The 18,065-nt window shown below is 36.5% G+C and overlaps 1 protein-coding gene across 9 annotated transcripts in view; it reads left to right on the top strand.

Moving 5' to 3' along the window:
* The window catches only part of BEND5 (BEN domain containing 5), an 840,137-nt gene that overhangs the window by 194,072 nt on the left and 628,000 nt on the right, over positions 1 to 18,065 (top strand). For 8 of the 9 annotated variants that reach the window (XM_001235270.7, XM_046944497.1, XM_046944499.1 and 5 more), the window contains one exon: positions 13,429 to 13,523. In XM_001235270.7, the coding sequence (XP_001235271.5) occupies positions 13,429 to 13,523 (95 nt within the window). Of the gene's footprint in view, positions 1 to 21; positions 85 to 13,428; positions 13,524 to 18,065 lie in introns of those variants that run through there. The other variant, XM_040704669.1, reaches the window with a different exon arrangement.

Here is an 18,065-nt window from a genome sequence, read left to right as displayed (position 1 = left end):
TTTTGTTTGTTTGCAGATTAGTTTCTAGAAATGCTTTTCATGCGACCAGAACTTGTCATCTCTCTGACACAGACATTGTTTCAGGTATTCATCATTGCGTGACGTTTGTCTCTTGTTTACACTGCTTCAGTAATTCACTTCTGGGAGTAAAAGTTGCTTTTGAGGTTCAGGCACACCGCAAGATGCCAAAAAGGCATCAGATTCTCCTGTATTTAAAACTTTTGGGCCATCAAGAGATCAAAAACTGCCAGAATGAAACCTGAGATCTGCCATTATAAATAAGACACTGACAATTTTTCTTGAGAGAGGCTGTCTTTGAGGTGAAAGAAGCAAAGAGAAATGAGTTGCCCAGTTATTTTTCCATATGGGAAATCTGTGTATGAAACAGTGTATTTAGTTGAGAAACTTTGTGTAACATATCAAGGTCTGCCATAGCAAGTTCTGGCGCTGAAATAACCATTTTAGCTCACTTAAACTCCTATCGAGATTAAAATAAATCTTAAAATCTAGTTATCAGCAATACCAAATTATTGGTACTACAGCTGCCCTTGTTTTTAACCACAGTTTATCTTACAATCTTGCATTTTTATATGGAAATTTATGAAATTGAAAGAAAATCTGTTTTAATAAATGTTGAAACAGCTGTTTTATATTTACCAGACCATTTAAAGACTGTTTATCTGGATTATATTTAATGAAGATAGAAATGACTGTCATTAAAAAAAAAAAATCTTATAAGTTACATAAGACTTCTCAAGAGAAGTGACAAGCTAATTCAACACATTTACCATAGGTTATGCATGTAAAAAGATGTTCTTCCTTGTCCCCACTTCATTTATCTGGGTTTCTAATTAATAGACATCCAGGTAATGTGATTAAAACCCTGAAACTCCTTATAGACATCTCCATATATGTTTACATCTGAATGTCTTTGGATTTTTCTGCTTGTTTGCAGCTGGGAAGGACATAATGCAAAACTACTGTAGTTATCACCTTAAAACTTAGCAATAAGATCATCCAAGCAAATGTCTATAACAGTGTTATTTCAAGACGATCTATAAGAATTGTTCAATAAAGATGTTCTTATATGTATAATTCTCCTTTATCTTTATTGATTTGTTCATATTTTTAATAGGTTTTAGAATTGTCAGTGTTCTAGTAAAATATCATGTAATATCGTTTATGGTTAGGGTAATAGAGTTACAAATTTGGACAAAATTTTAATCTGTCCTGTAAAGTTATATATTTTTTTTCCCTATAGGCACTTTTCCCAGTCAATTACTTAAGAAAAAAGGTATCTTTAGACATGAGCCATGGTACACAATGTGAAAAAAGGAACTGCTCTCTCCAAAAGAGGGTATTTGCCACACATTTTTAGGAGTAGGACAGTGTTTAGTAGTGGGCTATGTTTGACCGCATAGTCAATTTTTTGTCAGTGTTTCATAGAACTTGCCGTGGTAGAAACATATAAGCCCACAATTACTATTAAGCTGCCTCTATACATAAAGACAACAAAAGCTTCTTGATTGGAAAGGATTGTTCATCCACAGATATTGATCTGAACTTGTGGTGTGCACAGATTCTGCATGTTGGGCTGAATTGTCATCTGAAGAAAGAAGGTGCCCACTTCAGGGAGTCTTTGCACCAAAATCTGTACTCAGTGATATCACAGAGAGTGAATGACTCAGCTTTCCCATGCTGGGATCACAGCAGCTGGGGTGAGCACGTACTATGCAGATTGCTTTGATTTATGCCGAGGAAATCCCTAATGATCCAGAACTAGAGCAGAGCTAAGCTGAGTACCCTCTTGAGACACTCTGCATGCTCTTCTCTCAGCTGACACCCCAAATCTGAATCACCGTTTTATTTCTCAAAGTCACATTTACAGCTTAAATCTTCATTCCTGACATATCTAAAATTCCTGTTGACATCAGTGTCAATTGTGTAAGGAGCACAGAAAAGAGTTTCCCATGTGATGGCTATTTGTGTTTTGCTGGGAGACCACTTGCCCAATTTTGTCAGAAACTCCTTGTTATTTTTGAAGCTCATGTTAGTATTCTTTGTCATAGTCGCCTACTCATGCCACTGCATACATTTCTTTTTTCTTGCCTCATTTATGATAAGTGGATTCCTTCCTCTCCCTGTGCTTGGCCATGAAAGTAGTCTTGTGAATTTTTGACTTTGTGATGGTTAGTTATAGGCTGGCTGTTGGTGCATCATTTGGCATACGATAACTGTACATTAGAAGTGAAACTAAAGGGAGGCTTGTCATATGCACTGCACTAAAACAAAACAAAAATACATGTAAACGGCAACAGTGTTTTGAGGTGGTATGGTTGTAGTTGCAATCACATTCTAGAAAGCTGAAGGTGATCAGCTGTGGTTACTTCGCAAGGGATTTGGGGATGTCTCATCTTTGGTCACAAATATTTTTGCTACTCTGATGCTGATAACACGGGTCTTCTGCTGTTGTGATTTTCAACTGCATGAAAATATCCAAGGAAATGTATTTGAATATGGTTTCCAAAATCACTCCTCTAAGTCTTTTTTAACAGACCAACCTTGAGTAACACAAAGTGCAAAAGGTCTTCCACAGCATTAGGGCTAACGTTGAGATGTTGTATTAAAATACTAGGCTGTGAAGAAATGTTCTAGAATTTCCTCAGAAGGGATTTTAGCAATTTTAATATTGCACCAAATGGGCATATTAATAAATGCGGAATTTATCTGTTAACATGCACAGAGCATTTGTGGTGGCCTCAAAGCTGTGCAATTGCTGACTTGTAAGCAGCCATTTCCAAGTGATGTTTTCTCCACCAAGAGGACACTTTGAAACAGATTTCTACGCTAGCTTTTGGAAGTGAACAGAAGTAAAATCTAATCCATAAAATATTTAAAGGGGCTTTGGTCAAATATGATGCAATTTCTTATAAGACGTTCAGTACTGTTCCATGTTTATCTCTTTTTGGAAACTCATTTTTGGTGGAAAATTAACAGAAGTTGTGCTCAGTCTTGCTCAGTATCTACTCAGTGTTTCTGATAACTTAATATAATAGTTTGAGCAAAGTACTTCAAAGTCAATAAAGATGAATGATTGACTCTCAAATTCCTCTTATTCACACAACAGTTCAGATTGATCTACATAAACTACCAAAACAATATTACATTTACAGTTGATCTTCTACAGTAATAAAAATGTCCCCAAATCCCAAAGCTGCAAAAGTGTCACTTCCAATCTACACTGATCAGTTGCTAAGCATAAATGGAGCCTATGGGATCTCGGTAAATCCAGCATCTTTTCCCCATATTTCTAGACTGTCTTAAAACCTGAATCAGAAATCCACCCCCTCTTCAGGAAGGAGCTGTGTTTACTTAACTTGAAGCCTCTGGGAGCACTAAAAATTGTGGCTAAATAGATATGTTTGGGAGCTTTTTTGAATATCCTTTCATTCATGTTTAAAGCTCATCCAGGATAAGATGTAAGCTATGCCAATCACATTTAGAAAAAAAGAAGACCTAATTGCTGGACTGTAGCTATGCTGTGTGCCCTAATACTGATATGTTCATTGTCATTTTCTTCCTTTCTGAATATGGAGTTAGTGTGTGGTTAGAATGACACTTGTGTTATACAACTGCAGCACAGGTCATGTTGCTTTAGGACACTCAACTCTCCTGTTCAAATCCTCCACTTTCTTTAGTTTAGCTCATGACATTGCATTGCCAAAATACATTTTTTTTAACAGGCTGTAAATCACCTTTACGAGTGGACAGAGATCATCATTTGAATCCAACATTCAGCATTTCAGCTTTAGAACAGGATTTTCAAAGCCAGGAGGACGTTTCAGATATTCCCTTCCTGTTATGGTTAGTTAGGTAGCTCTGAGTTCTTATTCTAAATGTCAAATGGACAGGTACATGAAAATAGCAGGAATTAGATCAGATTTCCTTCTACTTACCTCTGTACAAAATGCTGAATAGTCTGTTATTACAAAAACTGAGCACTTGGGGTGGAATTTAAGAAGTGAAAATTGAAAACACAAGAAATCATGCTGGAATACTTTAGAAATAATTTAGAAATCAATTTTTCAAATCAGTATCAAAAACTTCTAGTTGTCAATGCTGAGTCCAACATACACTAACATATCAATTCTTGCCTTCTAGAAATAGGTGAATTGTGTAACTGCTTCAGTATTAAAAAAGGATTCAGCCAGAAAGAAAACAAAGAAGTATTTTAACTTTGTAGTAGCAACAGCAAGGATTGTTAATTTTATGGAAGAAAACAAGAGGTTACGTGTCATAACAGTGTCCCTTGATTTTATGAAAATGATGACGTATGGTTTACATTTTTTCATAAAACACTATTCTAAGTGGTTTTCTAGTGACACCGCAGGTTCTTCAGGATCTAAGGATCCCATTCCAGTTCTGTCTCGATATAGGGGAAACAGAATATGAGCAAATCTTTATTCCGTTACTATTCACAACCATGCATGGCAGACCAGAGAAGGTTCAAAGGTTTTATTGTAATAACAATCAGAATACTTCAATTAAAAAGAAGAGAAAAACAGGGACCTCTGTGAATGACCTGGACACAAAGCCCATCTGTGCTTAGTTTCTGGAGAAGTAAATAGAGTGGTTTTATATGTTTGCAAGGCTAGGGTCCTAGTAACCTAACCAAGACAACTGGCAGGAGTAATGAGTGGTTGTACACACCAAAATGACTTTGCTTTTGTAATGCTTCAGAGAATACTGAAGCAAATACATTGGTGCTGGTTTTGAGCTCTTCCATATATTGTGCCTTTCAGCTTTCTATGCTTCGTAATATCCTTCTTTCTACCACATGCTTTTTCCACAAGCTTCAGACAAACAATAGTTTTTTAAACAAACAATAGCTTTAATGCCTGCTGCAAAAATCCAAAGTAAACAATTGCTGGAAAAAACTTCATCCAAATCTCTCTCTTAACAGGGAATTCATTATCTTCCTTTTGCTTATTGCAATCACACATGAAAAGACATTTGCTTTCTCACCTTCCAGCTTGGGTATCAGATGGATTACTGCCTTTGTGTTTGCATACTATTTAAATTGTGATTATTATTGTCTGTGTTTTCACAAGTTGAACAAAATCATGATCCACACAAATATTACTGCCTCTCTCTCATCGCTAGTGCCACTTTCACCTACTGTCTTGCAGCATTTCAGTGAGAGTGACAGTTGTCAGCACTCCACCTGTATGCTTTAAGCCTTAGTAGTTATGGCTGTGCATCAATTATGGCTAATTTGTTGATGAGTGAATCTCTTGTTAGTAAAAGAAGCTTTGATTCTGGATCACAGGCTGACTGTTGCACTTATTGAAGGGCTTAAAAAGTAAAAAAGTCGACTTACAGAGAAGGAAGGATTGGTGAGGAGGTTGCTCCCACAAGTCAGTACTTCCCACTTCATTCTCTGGCCTTCTCCCTTTTTCCAGATTAGTCTCATTGTTTTGAAGCCTTCTGTAAGCTCTATCCTGTGAAAAGGCTTTGGGTCAGAAAACATTTTATTATTATTATTGTTTTATGACTAGGAATATATAATCGTTGTTGTCATTTTTAAATCCTACCAAACTTAGCAGCATTTCATCACTGGCTAAAAAAATCTATTAGGAAAAGGAAAACTTGAGTCTTTTCAGCTGCTTCCTCTTGAAGGATGTAATATATCAGCAAATTTTGCAAATGTGTTCCAGAACAGCCAGCTGTTACTACCCACCTGCAGCCATAATATCGATGGAAAAGAGTACGGAACCTAAACATGCATAGCTTGTGTGATTATGTGGAAAGAGTTTAACACAAGACAATACTTCAAATGTCATCTGGCAACTTTTGCTACGAGACATGGAAGATATTAGGAAATAATTTAGCTAGTATTGAAAACCTCACTGGAAGACCACCCATTGTTTCTTTATTTAATATTTCAACTGATTTCTGAAAACATTACCCAGGTATACTGAGAAAGTAAATGCCACGAGCAGCAGGGTTCATACATCCAGTCAAAGGTCAGATAAATGTTGCTCATGTATTCCCACAGCACTACAGTTAGCTAGTAATGTAACTAGGATTGATTCTTTGTCCAGAGTCTGTGCATAAATGAAAAGAGAAGAAACAGAAAATAAAAGTATCTTTTTTTCTTTTTTTTTGTTTTCCAGGACTGATTAAATAAAGATACTTTTTTTTTTTTTTTTTTTTTTTTTTTTTTTTCCCCTACACCTATGTTGATATTTTGCTAAAATGAATGGAAATATTTGGCAGGAGGCTTTCAGCTTCGGATCTGATTTCAGTACATCTGTAGCCTGGTTATATGCCCTGTCAGGACTCTTAGTATTTTCTTTTTGAGGAATCAGCACAAAACAAATTATACTTTATGACAGAATTTCAAAAGTTTGGAGATTTTGGCCTAAGGAAGCAAGGAACCTGAGTTCATCTTTCATTCCACTGCCAGCTTTCTAAAAAGACACTTCTGAGGTTTCAATTGGAAGCTTCAGATTATTGATGCTCTGATGGAAAGTAAAAACATTACTAGAATGTTGGGTTCTGTTGATGGGGAAGGGTGCTTGTTGATAAATTTGCTATTTTCCCAAGAAAGGTTGAATGGGAAGACTGTGTGTGACTCAGTGTTTAGGTCCAGCAATGCGCAGATTAGTGGTCAGCCCACAGAATAAACAGAATAGTGGTTCCTGTTGATTTGAAGAAGTAATTACACAAAATATTGTGTTAATACTTGCTTGCAACACCATAGTAGTCTTTAGATATTGCATGCGGATGATTGTTGTGATGTAGTATTGTAGATGAGGAGAGATGTTGTAAGGCTGGTCTGCTTTAACAAGGCAAAAGGAACAACAATGGAGTGCCTAGAATGTGACAGACAGCATCAAGACATTCCCCTTTGTTTTCCTTATCTGTGTGTGCAGAGACTTCTTGATTGTCTTTGCATTCCACAGCAATCTCTGGGACAAAAGGATTGCTGGGAGGAAGTAAACGACCATCCCAACGACTAACAATGGACCAACAGGGGACCATCATGGTGCTAGAAAGCTAGGTAACATTGAAGATCGCCGAATAAGGCTGTGTCAGTTGAGCAATCACTGGGGGTGGATAGAATAATGAATTTGGGAATTTAGTGAATATGTAACTCAAGTGAAAATATAACCTGTTCACGAACGACCAACTGCTGGAGCGTTCTTGGAGAGTTATCTCCGTGTTACCCCAGTGCTGCCAATAGAGAATACCTTCCTTAACGGTAACAAAACTTTGCTGTTTAACTTCTACTTACCGATTTCTCTATATCGCTGCTCAGATCCCTTTGAAAGCTTTATATTAGAAGATGGCCTTCTGCAAAGTATTACCCCTTCCCTCGGCCCAGGTGAGCAAAATTAACATCTACAGTGAGATTCTGAACGTTGCTGTACACAGGTGTTGCATCTGTGAGTCTGCACTTACGTGCTAATTTGGAGGCGATGAAGGAACTGACAAAAAGAACAGTGAAATGGGGCATGAGCCTGATTTGGTAATTTTTTCTAACTGCGATGTTTGTCATTAGCACCTCAGGCAGTGGCCTTTCAGTATCTAAAAAGGGGCCATCAGAAGGAAGGGGCCGCGCTATTCAGAAGGGTCCGTTGTGAGAGGACGAGGAGAAATGGGTTCAAACTTAAAAAGGCGGGATTTAGACCGGATGTAAGGAACGTGGCTTTTGTGTTAAGGGTAGCGAGGCTCTGGAACAGGTCGCCAGTAGAGGTTGTGGACGTCCCAGACGTGGAAACAGTGAAGGTCAGGCTGGACTGGGCTCTGAGCACCTGCTGGAACTGTAAGTGTTCCTGTTCATTGCAGAGGAGTTGGACTAGATGGTCTTTAAGGGTCCCTTCCGACTCAGATGATCGATTCCAATATGGAAATGCAAGTAGAGGTCTTAGGTTCTGGGCTATCACAAACATCGGGAATATCTTGAGAACGCAGACAAATACAAACAAAAAGCCCATTTTATGCATTGCATAGCAGTATATCTGAGGTCTTACTACAGTAAAATCCTTTGAGTCTTATTTTCACGTTGCTCTTTGTAACATCCTAGATTTTAGCATTTCAGTCTTTTAATTAGCTAAGTAAGGATCTCCACTGAGGAAAAAGTCCTATAATTCACAATCTGTGAGCCATTTTCTGCATCACTTTCATAAGACTTCGTTACCTTACAAGGGCTTCACAATTTCCAGTTAACAAGACACAGGTGCAACTGATTAGTGAGCCTGGTGGAGCCCAAGATGGTCGCTAACATCGTCTCTCAGTAGGCAAGTATTTATTTTCCCCTCTTGTGTGCCAGCAGGTTTTGAAAACTTTAACTGAAAAGACTAAATGCTGTCAATGTTTAGAACTTTTCAGTTTGAAAGGATATATATTCCTGCAAAGGAGAAAAGGAAATATGACTTACTCTAAAATGTTAGCAGTAATGAATGATTTAAATTTTAAAAGGTCAGAAAAGTGACCTTTGTAAGACTTCTTTGGGGATTTTGCACAGAATGGGTGGTTGTATTATTTGTGATCTTCAGCATCCATAGCATTTGCAGGTAAGAGTTTTTTCCTCTCTGTTTTGAAGTCCCTCTGGTCTAATTTATTTTTATATAGCTTTATATAAGATGCTTTGTCATGAAAGATCCCAAAGACCTCCTGACACAAATACAAAAATGTAGCTCTTTTTGTGAGAAGGCAGCAGTCCCATGTTGCCAATTTCTCACATTCAGAAATGGTGAGTCAAAAATCTCACAACTTGTGGGGTTGGCTTGAGAAGTTCATTTTTCTTTACTTTCTGGTTTTATTTTTTTTGAAATAGAATGTAATTCTAAAGTAGATCTGACCTTAAAAAGGAGGAAAACTTTCATTTATAGAAGAGAAAGGAAAGATGCTGAGGAAAACGATAGAGAGAAAGGGAAGGATATCTCAGTTCACAAAATACTGCAGGTTTCAGGAATTCCCCAAACACTGTAATAACTAAAGAATCAGCAGGGGCGGAAATGAAGCCATAGTATTTGGGCCTTCTGAATCTTTAACGCTCATTCAGAGCACAAGAGTGCAGACTTAATTTCAGCTGACGTATTCCAGTATTGCTACCTTGTGCCCAGCTTCATTACCTTGTCTGGTTAAATGATGAAATTGTTCCTGTCTGCCTTCGAATGCTTAGTCCTTGTGTAGTGAAGGTTGCATTACTCTTGTAGCGTGAAGCATTGTCCACTGAATTGGCATTATGTTGTTAATACTACATAGATATAGTCATTAATATTTAAAATGTGTCACATAAATACTAACAATGTCCTTCCTATTACCAATCCGCTTCTGAGTTAGATATAACTTCTCATATTTGCAGCTATTTGACTGTGCCAGGTGTCTGCCTCAGGCTGAATTTTGTGGTGTTCTTTGGTTTGTTTGTTTTCTTCTTTTAATGTCAACCATAGCAGCTCTGTTATTCCTGAGAATTTTGCTGAAGAAAATCACCCAAGATAAACCTGGTAGTCTTTTTAAGGGACTTAGTGTGACCTTCTCCTGGGGGAAGGCACTTAGCCTTTAGTGAAGGGGTGACTGATTTGCTGGAGACATGCTTCACTGTTGGTAGGTGTGGATGGAAAACCTGCTAGGATGTGAGTGATTTATGATGAACTTTAAGTTTTACCTTAAGGCTTACCTTGTGCTTACAGAGACTTGTTAGAATATGATGTAAGATATGGTCATCCATGTTTAATGACTTCAGCTCTGATCCCAGACCACAATGATGTGTACTGCTCCCCTTCAAAACTAGCAGCTCCTTCCAGCCCCAGTCAGGAACCGGTGTGTTTCTGGTAATGATACCAGTAGTGATGTGCTTCTTTTCTGCCTGTGTTCAGGGTTTGTTTTTACCTTACTCATGTTTTTAAAAAACAAACAAAAAACAATCCATAAAACAAGAACCATCCAAATAAAAGAAACCCAGAGCAAACCTTAACACCCGGCTGTGCTCTGCATTCCTGAAATAACTTTGCAAAGGTCTACCAGAAAAGCAGATTTTATCAATGCACTTTAAGATAAGGGCAAGACAGATCTATCTTAATTTTTCTTTCTTAATGACTTTAACAGCAAGATACTTCCAAGATGCTTAGTGCAGACATCATAGAAAGGAAATGTTGTCTTTCAGCAGGCAGAAAGTACCTGTGTGGTCTTGTGTTATCCAGTATCTCCCACCCCTGGCAGTCTAAGCACAGAACTTAAGACAGTAGCAGGTATCTTCCTTCCTTATGTATGCCTGGAAGTGGTTCAGTTGGTGCTTGTTGGTGTTCTGAGAGGCTTCTCTGCACTGTGTCTCTTCCACCAACTCAGAAGTTGCAGCCATTTGTCAGAATGACGCAGTAGATTGAAAATATGCTATACCAAAAACAGTCATTATGTGATTTCACTTCAGTTACAAGTTAGAATATTGCTTCTTTTAGTGGTATAAGGAAGTATTCTTGTGAAATTTCTCTGCCATTTTTCTCTGGATTAATGCTCTGGAGACCAGAGCAATTCCTAGGGAATTTGTAAGTACATTTCATCTAGTTTTATTTTCTTAACTTTGCACTTCTCTTTAAAAATCGAGTAGTTTCTCATTTTTTGAGCTTCTAAATTATATTGCTCATTAAATGCCTCTCGTTATAAGCCTCTATAATTCACAAAAAAGTACAGTGATAATTTTCTTAGAAGAGAATGCTTCAGTGTGCATAGCATATATATAGTGTTGTTGCCCTTTATGGTTTACAACTGATATATTATAGAACAAGCAAAAATTAAGAAAATAAAACTACTTGTGTTCAGAAAATTATGCTTGCTGTATCAAAAGCTGTTGTAGCGTTCATTTCAGAGAAGTTTGCATACCTTATTGAGTGAGCTGCATATTTTTCTAGCTGAGGTGTGTATACTGTAGTCATTACGTTTTTGCACACTTGACTGACTGAGCTGCATGGGCTACTTCAACTATCACCAGGAATACTTGACTGAGTTCTGCTGCTTATTTGAGCGCTTCGGTTTGTGTGCTTTATTACTTCAGCAGTGTATGTTGATAAAGTTCTGTTCTGTGCCGTTAAGTTTTTCATTCTGCCAATCTAACTGTATGCCATGCTGAGAGTACTGCATGCATTGCTAACCGCTTACTCTGTGGTGAACGCGAGTGGCTGAAATGTTATAATCTGCAGTGCTTTGTTAAATGAGCTGCATATTTTTGTTTTTGTATACGTTGCTTACCCAGTTGTGTACATTTGCCCTGCTCATTATACAAAATAAGCCTGATTGGAATAAGAACATTGACTACCAGCTGTCTGCTCTGAGTAACAAAATTAGCAACTTTCTCTTTCCAACAGTGGTGTGATTGCATCCAAAGTTTAAGGCAATTGGTTTGGAGATCTCGTTTGTTTCATTCGCTCTGTGCAAACATGGAGATTGACAAACCAATTTGTAGCAACTTAATTTGTTTTCACAAATATGAAAGAAGTTGAGTAACAGAGGAAAAACTCAGCTTTGTAGTATAGGAAAATGCTTTCACGTAGGTTATGAAACGTATGCGTGTGTGTGTGTATATATAAACATACCTAAATATAATTATCTAACTTAAAGCCTTATGTTGCAAGCATAGGATAGAAAATAACCGGAGATCTCTTAAGATAGATATTTCATCAAATAAGCGGCATCCTCAGTGCTGAAAATTACAAATATGAAGTTATATAAGCTGTACTTCCACTAAGAGTTTGTTTTTATAACTTATATCATGGCTGTTACAGAGACTCAAAATACTGCTAAATACCTGTAAACTCATGTGCATGGATATGTAGCTTGCTCATTAGTATTGATAAAAAACTGAATTAACAGCTTTAAAAAAGTGGTATTTTTTTTAACTAGCTAACTTTGAACCATTTCCAGTAAAACCCACAGATTATTCTTAGATTTTGACTAATTTGCAGAGTTTGCATACGTAGCAGCTTGTGCTTCCATTTATGAAATCTTCAGTGCTACCATGCTTTTAAAAACCTTTCTCTGTTTTTTTTCTTGAGTACAGAGGTGCTTAATTAGAGCTATATATGAGTAGTTTGCCTGGACTCTTACCTGCCCCACATGCAAATGTAACTGTATCTGGCTCCTGTTGTCAGTGTCCCACTGCTGATTGCTTTCACTTTAATGTTATAATTCACTGTGTTCTGAACAGACTGCCTGGAAGGTCCATGTTTGTTTTTGTGAAATTTTACATATGAAAGCTTAATTGATCTTATTGCTTCAGTCAGAATTGCTAGATTTCAAGCAGTGGCCATTTAATTCTCAGCCTTCTCATGAACCATTATTTAACAGTGTAAATATTGTAATAGTTCATTGTAAAAATAAATTTGTGAATATCTAGGGGCAAATATAATTTTTAGCAGTCTTCACTGATTCCAGTGGAAAACAAATTTAGAGAGAGAAATACAAATGAAATGTATTAGTATATCCTGGAACATCGTATCAAAGTTAATTCAGTGTTCATGTTTCAGTTTTTCTGTGTACACTAACGTTGCGTATCAGAAGTATGAGAAACCAGCTATGTTGGATTTAATATCTGTAAGGTTAATGTAATACATGAAATGAGCTTGGTCTATCCCAGACTTTCTTAACAGAAACAGGATAAGTAATTCTGCATAAAATGATTTACAGTAGACAGATGGTAGGGAAGAAGGTTTTGTCTTTTTTCTTCCCTCTGCATGAATTTACTTTTGGTATCAGTCCATTACCAGTGAAGATCTAGACTTTTCTCTTCCTTTGAACTGTTAAATGCCAGCTGTAGTCTCCCCAAAGTGTATACTAAGATGAGAATTGGGCTCTCATCATATTTAAACCAGCGATGGCTACGTGCAATTTCTGATGTATAAGTATGCTGTGTAGTTTTTACAGATGAGAATTCTTACTTCTGTCAGACAGAATGGAGAGAAATAATCTTGTCTTTGAGTGAAAGAAAATCAGAAGTTTTTATTTTTCCTGTCTCTGTGTAGAAATAAGAATCTTTGAGATGAAGCAGTTGAAAGGTTTTCATGAGATCTGTTTCCCTATCTGCCTGTTTTCCACCAACATTTCCAACAGATAAACTGGACTTGCTTTTCTGTTTTTGAATCTGAGTAACCTATTTCTTTGTTTTGATAGGATACCGGCTGGAAAACCAGTGTATTAAATTCAAATTTACATTCAAAGTACATTACGGCTGTAAGATGTAAAACGTAGGCTATCAAAATACTAGGAATAGACGGTGTTATCTAAGATCTATGGAGACTAAAAGTACTTCAAAGCATAAGATACATATCCATTCCATATATTCTGTATGTTTTTATGCAGCTGGTATATATGATAAATGTGTAGACTATTTCATAATTTATAACTAAGATTTATTTCTTTTTCTAGAGAGTAATTTTCAATGTCGTCAACTTCAGTAAAACAAAAAGCCTCTATAGAGATGGAATGGCTCCAATGGTGAAATCCACAAGCAGACCAAAATGGTAAGTTACCATTTCAAAGGCTTGCTTATTAGGAGGAAAAAAAAAAAAAAGTTTTACTTGGGATTCGTTCATAGTGAAGACCTTCTGGCTTAGATGTAGCTTTTGGTAAGAGCGGGAATGGACTTGAATGTGTTGTAAGAATGTACTCTTTGGTACATATGAACTGGATGAACTCTAGAGGCCTCTTTCAGCCTTGCTGTTATGATGTTTTAGCATATTGTTCCAGTAAGTGTGACTGAAGCTATGTCTGAGCACACTGAATGGTGGGGGCTTTGGCTAAATTGCTGTTCGGTCATCTCCTCACCATCCAGCTGTGAGCAAGGTCCCTGGCTCCAGTTTGGCTTGTATAACCTTGCACTCTCCTAAATAATGCTTGCAAATCCTATGAGGTAAACAGAATTTCTAAAAGGCTTTTTGGATTTGGTCCTCTTGTTTTTGGGAGGTCGCAGTTAAGAAGAATACAAACTCTGCCCTCTGAGTTGACTTCAATTCTATAAGCAGTATTTGGTCTTCTATGTACTGATGTAGATACAGCTGAAAACACCAGAAGGTCAACTTGGTCATAAGTTATGCAGTATATACAATATAGAAAATCATGCAGATATGAAACACAAATAGATGGTGTGTTTTTTCAGGCCAAATGTAATGAAATGTCTACTGTGAGTAATATGTAAATCTAATGAATCTTAATGTATGCAAGACTCTCAAGAATTATATAATTTGCCTTTAGCTAGATTGATTTGAATATGGATAGTGAGATTAGACCAGAAGTGTACAGTAACATATTCTTGTAAGTCTTTATTGGTTAATTATTAATATATTTAATCATTCTGCACGTAATCCAAGTCTTATAAATATATCTTCCTTAAATGCTTGAACGATTGGAAAACTTCAGTTTACAGAGTCTTAACTTCTGTGATCATAAGATCACTTCCTCTTTGACCAACAGATAGGGCTATTTATATTCATTTTTTAAAATTAGATGAAAAGGTCATCTGGACAGAAAAAAGCTGCCTCAGAAAACAGCTACTAGTTGGAGTCAATTTCAGCTCAATATGTGTATGTAATAACATTGAAAATTAATTAAAAAAATCCATTGTGTATAGTGTTTTTTGTAGCAAATATCATGTTACTTGTTTACCATGCAACTTCAGAAGAATCTTTACTTTAATCATATTTCAAAACCTTTTCTTTTTCTCACTGGAGTCTGGTATTTGCAGCTAAGTATATTGTGTGTTGAGTCTATATATAAATCAGATATTGCTTTCATACAAATTTTATGCCTTATTTTGGTTTCAAATTAAAGTGTAAATCTTACGAAACAATGCAAAATGGGCTTTTTCTAGAACATATAGGCTCCTTCACTATTTTAAAAACTGATTTCTCCTTCACTTCCCAGGAGATCTATTTATTTTTGTGTTTTATATTTTTAGGGGGGGGGTGTATTTTGCTCCTACGAAAGTGAGGAATGAATAGCATTGCCTGGAGCCATGCGCAGTGTAGGCAGCAGGTGCTGTGCAGCTTGCTTTTACAGGGCTACAACCATACTTTAATCCTGTTTCAGAAATCCTAGCTCTAATTTCTTTCTTTAAAAAAGATAATTATTGTATTAAAAAATATATTTTTTTTCTAATTGCCCATGTATGAAAACTTGCTGTACCTTGAAGGTGTGCATTAATTCATACCGTTATCAGGGACCTCAGTGATATTGGGGTCTCCTCAGTATAATTGTCTTGATGTTATAGGAATTATATGTATATTTTCCAAGTGGGAAAACACATAGATTATTTTTGAATACCTGCTTTCTATTAGAGCTGCCTTCCACGTGGCTTGTGCCTCTTGCAATTGCTTCTTTATCTGTTTCCATGGTGTTCTAATGAAATCTGTAAATAAAATTTTCTGTTTCTCTACTGAAATGAAATAAGATTTCCATGCACATACAGTGTACAGGTAGTTGTGGTACATGAACACGAGTAGGGCAACATTTGGCACTGATTTGGTCTTGTTTGATGCTTCTTATAAATGAATCTAGAAAACAGTACTGAATTGAATTTTTTAATGCTGCTGAATAACTGAGGTTTACATGAAGGTACTCAAGACTCAGAGTTGCTGAAGAGTAATACTTGGGACTCTTCACCTTATATTAAAAATCAAACTTGTGTACTGATTTAGTAAATAATGTATTCTGGTAGGAAAGACAGATATTAATTACTTGAAGTTGAAGAAACACAACATATTAAAAAAAATTAATGAAATAGAACTACTAGAAGCCGTGTTCTACAGATTTTTTCCGTAACTTCATCTCTGAACTCTCCTGTACTAAATATTTTAGGAACTCACCATTATTGTGCCTGCCTGTGGAGACATGCGGTACATACTGAAATTCTCCAAACTTCCTCCAGCCACACTGACAATAGCAGTGCTGTGTCATAAACAACTATTCTGCTTTTTTCTTAAATACAATCAGGTTTGAGTTTTATGATGGCGGTTTCTGATATTTGTTTTGCATTTGAGCAGTGTTATGCCCTTCTGATTGAAATAAAAAAGTTCCCACTGTATTCAGGATAGAATTTGACCATATAGCTTGCAAAATCCTCTGTATCAAAAGCAGATTGGCCTCCAGAGACTATGAATTTTAATGTTGTTTCAAATGTGGTTATGTGAACATGGCTCCGAGCTTTGCGATGTTTTGCGAGTTTGATTCTTGACTCTGGAACAAAATCATTGCCAAGTGCTCTTGAAGTAGAGTGTGTCAAACACAGATCAACATTTTTGACCTGTATTCTCTTGCCCTGTGGGGTAAGATCTTTAAATACAGTCAGCATAAAGGTTTAGCTCAGTGTTAGTCATGTAAATGGGGTATATCACTGTCATCAAAGCACTCTGTGTGGACACAGATGTTCTGGTGTTGACATATTCTTCTCTTTTGAAGTAAGGCCAAACATTTCCAGTAACGAGCTACTTAAAAAGGGGAAGCAGTATGCTGAATGATAAGGAAAAAACAAATTTCATGGTAAAGAATAAGATTATTTTTTTAAAAAAGAAAACCAGACAAATGATTAAAAAGATATCCTTTTCCACCGTAAATGGTAATGGATTTACTGAATGTTTTTTCATAAGGAATTGAGGCAAAAAAATAGAAAAGAATTAAGTTCTGTGTCTCTATTCCAATTTTTCTGGGTGTTTTTTTTTTTTTTGTGGACACGCTAGGTTGTTACTGAATAGTGTAGGGTTATGTCAGTTACATCAGTCAAATCTCACCAGTGAATCACAGCTCGTATGTAGAAATGCAGTGCTGTCACACCATGTTACATCAGTTATGTATCAAGATGAAAATCAAGGCTTTATTTCAAGCCAGTGGAATGGGCTGTGTATGGTCACTTAGCATTTTTGCTTACAATTATCTGCTAATCTGGAATTATTGCACTGAGATTTTAGGTAACTAGTGCTTTTTTTCTTGATAATGACTACTTCAAATATAGAGGATCAGTGTAACAGACACCTGTTCTGTTTGGGTCTTTCTGATTTGTAGAGGTGAAGAGTTGAAGTCAAGGTGGATTATAGTAAATTGCATTTTTGCTACACTGATGCAATTTCTAGTGTGATCTCTCTTTTATGCTTCATTTAAGTGTGATCTGTTTTGGTTGTGGTTTCTTAGTAATTTCAAACTAAAATCTCTCTTCTTAGAAGCTATTAGAATCTACCATGTGGGCATGTCTGTGGAAGACCATTTAAGTACATATACCACACCATTATATTTATTCTATGAAGTTTTACAACTTTCTCAAAGTGAAATAGAAGAGTGGCTTGTTAGAGAGGCAGCAGATTTTCCAAATGATGAAGTGAGCAAATATTCCCCTTGGGCAGAGAACAGCTATAACTCTTGATTATTCAGTGTGAGCATTGCCTCATTGGGGACATTAGTTTTTTAAATTGTGCTAATCTTTTAAAAGTAACAACTGGCCACTCATCACCTTAGGTATTTCAGGAAGATCATGTGCAGAAGTCTAATTAGTATTTATAGAACAGCAACTCCTCCCAGTAGAATAGTAGTGGTAGCTGGCAAATATCTGGTTGACACCTGTTAAGTCTTCAGACATCTATTGTATTTTATTCTGCATTTCAAATGAGCAGAGAGCAGTAGGTGAAGTCCCCATAATTAAGGGATAAAGGATAATAAATAATATGGTTCTTGAGTGGATGAACACAAGGTTAAAGTCTGTTCTGCACTTGTGATACTGTATTTCAGGAAACGTTTGGATGTAAGTAATAATGCTAGCTCAAATGCTATTGGAGGCTTCATCATACAAGGGAAGATTTATGTCTAGATTTACACGTGTTTTGTTTATAATGTCAGATTTTAAACTGCTTTTTGGCAAAGCTGTCACTTTCTTTCCAGTCTTTTATCTCACTTAGCATTGATAGCTTTTAACTGGATAGCTGCCTTTGCCAGCAAGCACTCCACTACCTCTGTTGCTATAACATCTACTGTTAAATTCTCACAACACATTGCTTCTAAAGTGTTTTCCTTTTGCAATAAAC

Source organism: Gallus gallus, chromosome 8 (genome assembly GCF_016699485.2).
Source record: "Gallus gallus isolate bGalGal1 chromosome 8, bGalGal1.mat.broiler.GRCg7b, whole genome shotgun sequence".
Lineage (NCBI taxonomy): Eukaryota > Metazoa > Chordata > Aves > Galliformes > Phasianidae > Gallus > Gallus gallus.
This window is presented reverse-complemented; position numbering and strand designations above follow the sequence as displayed.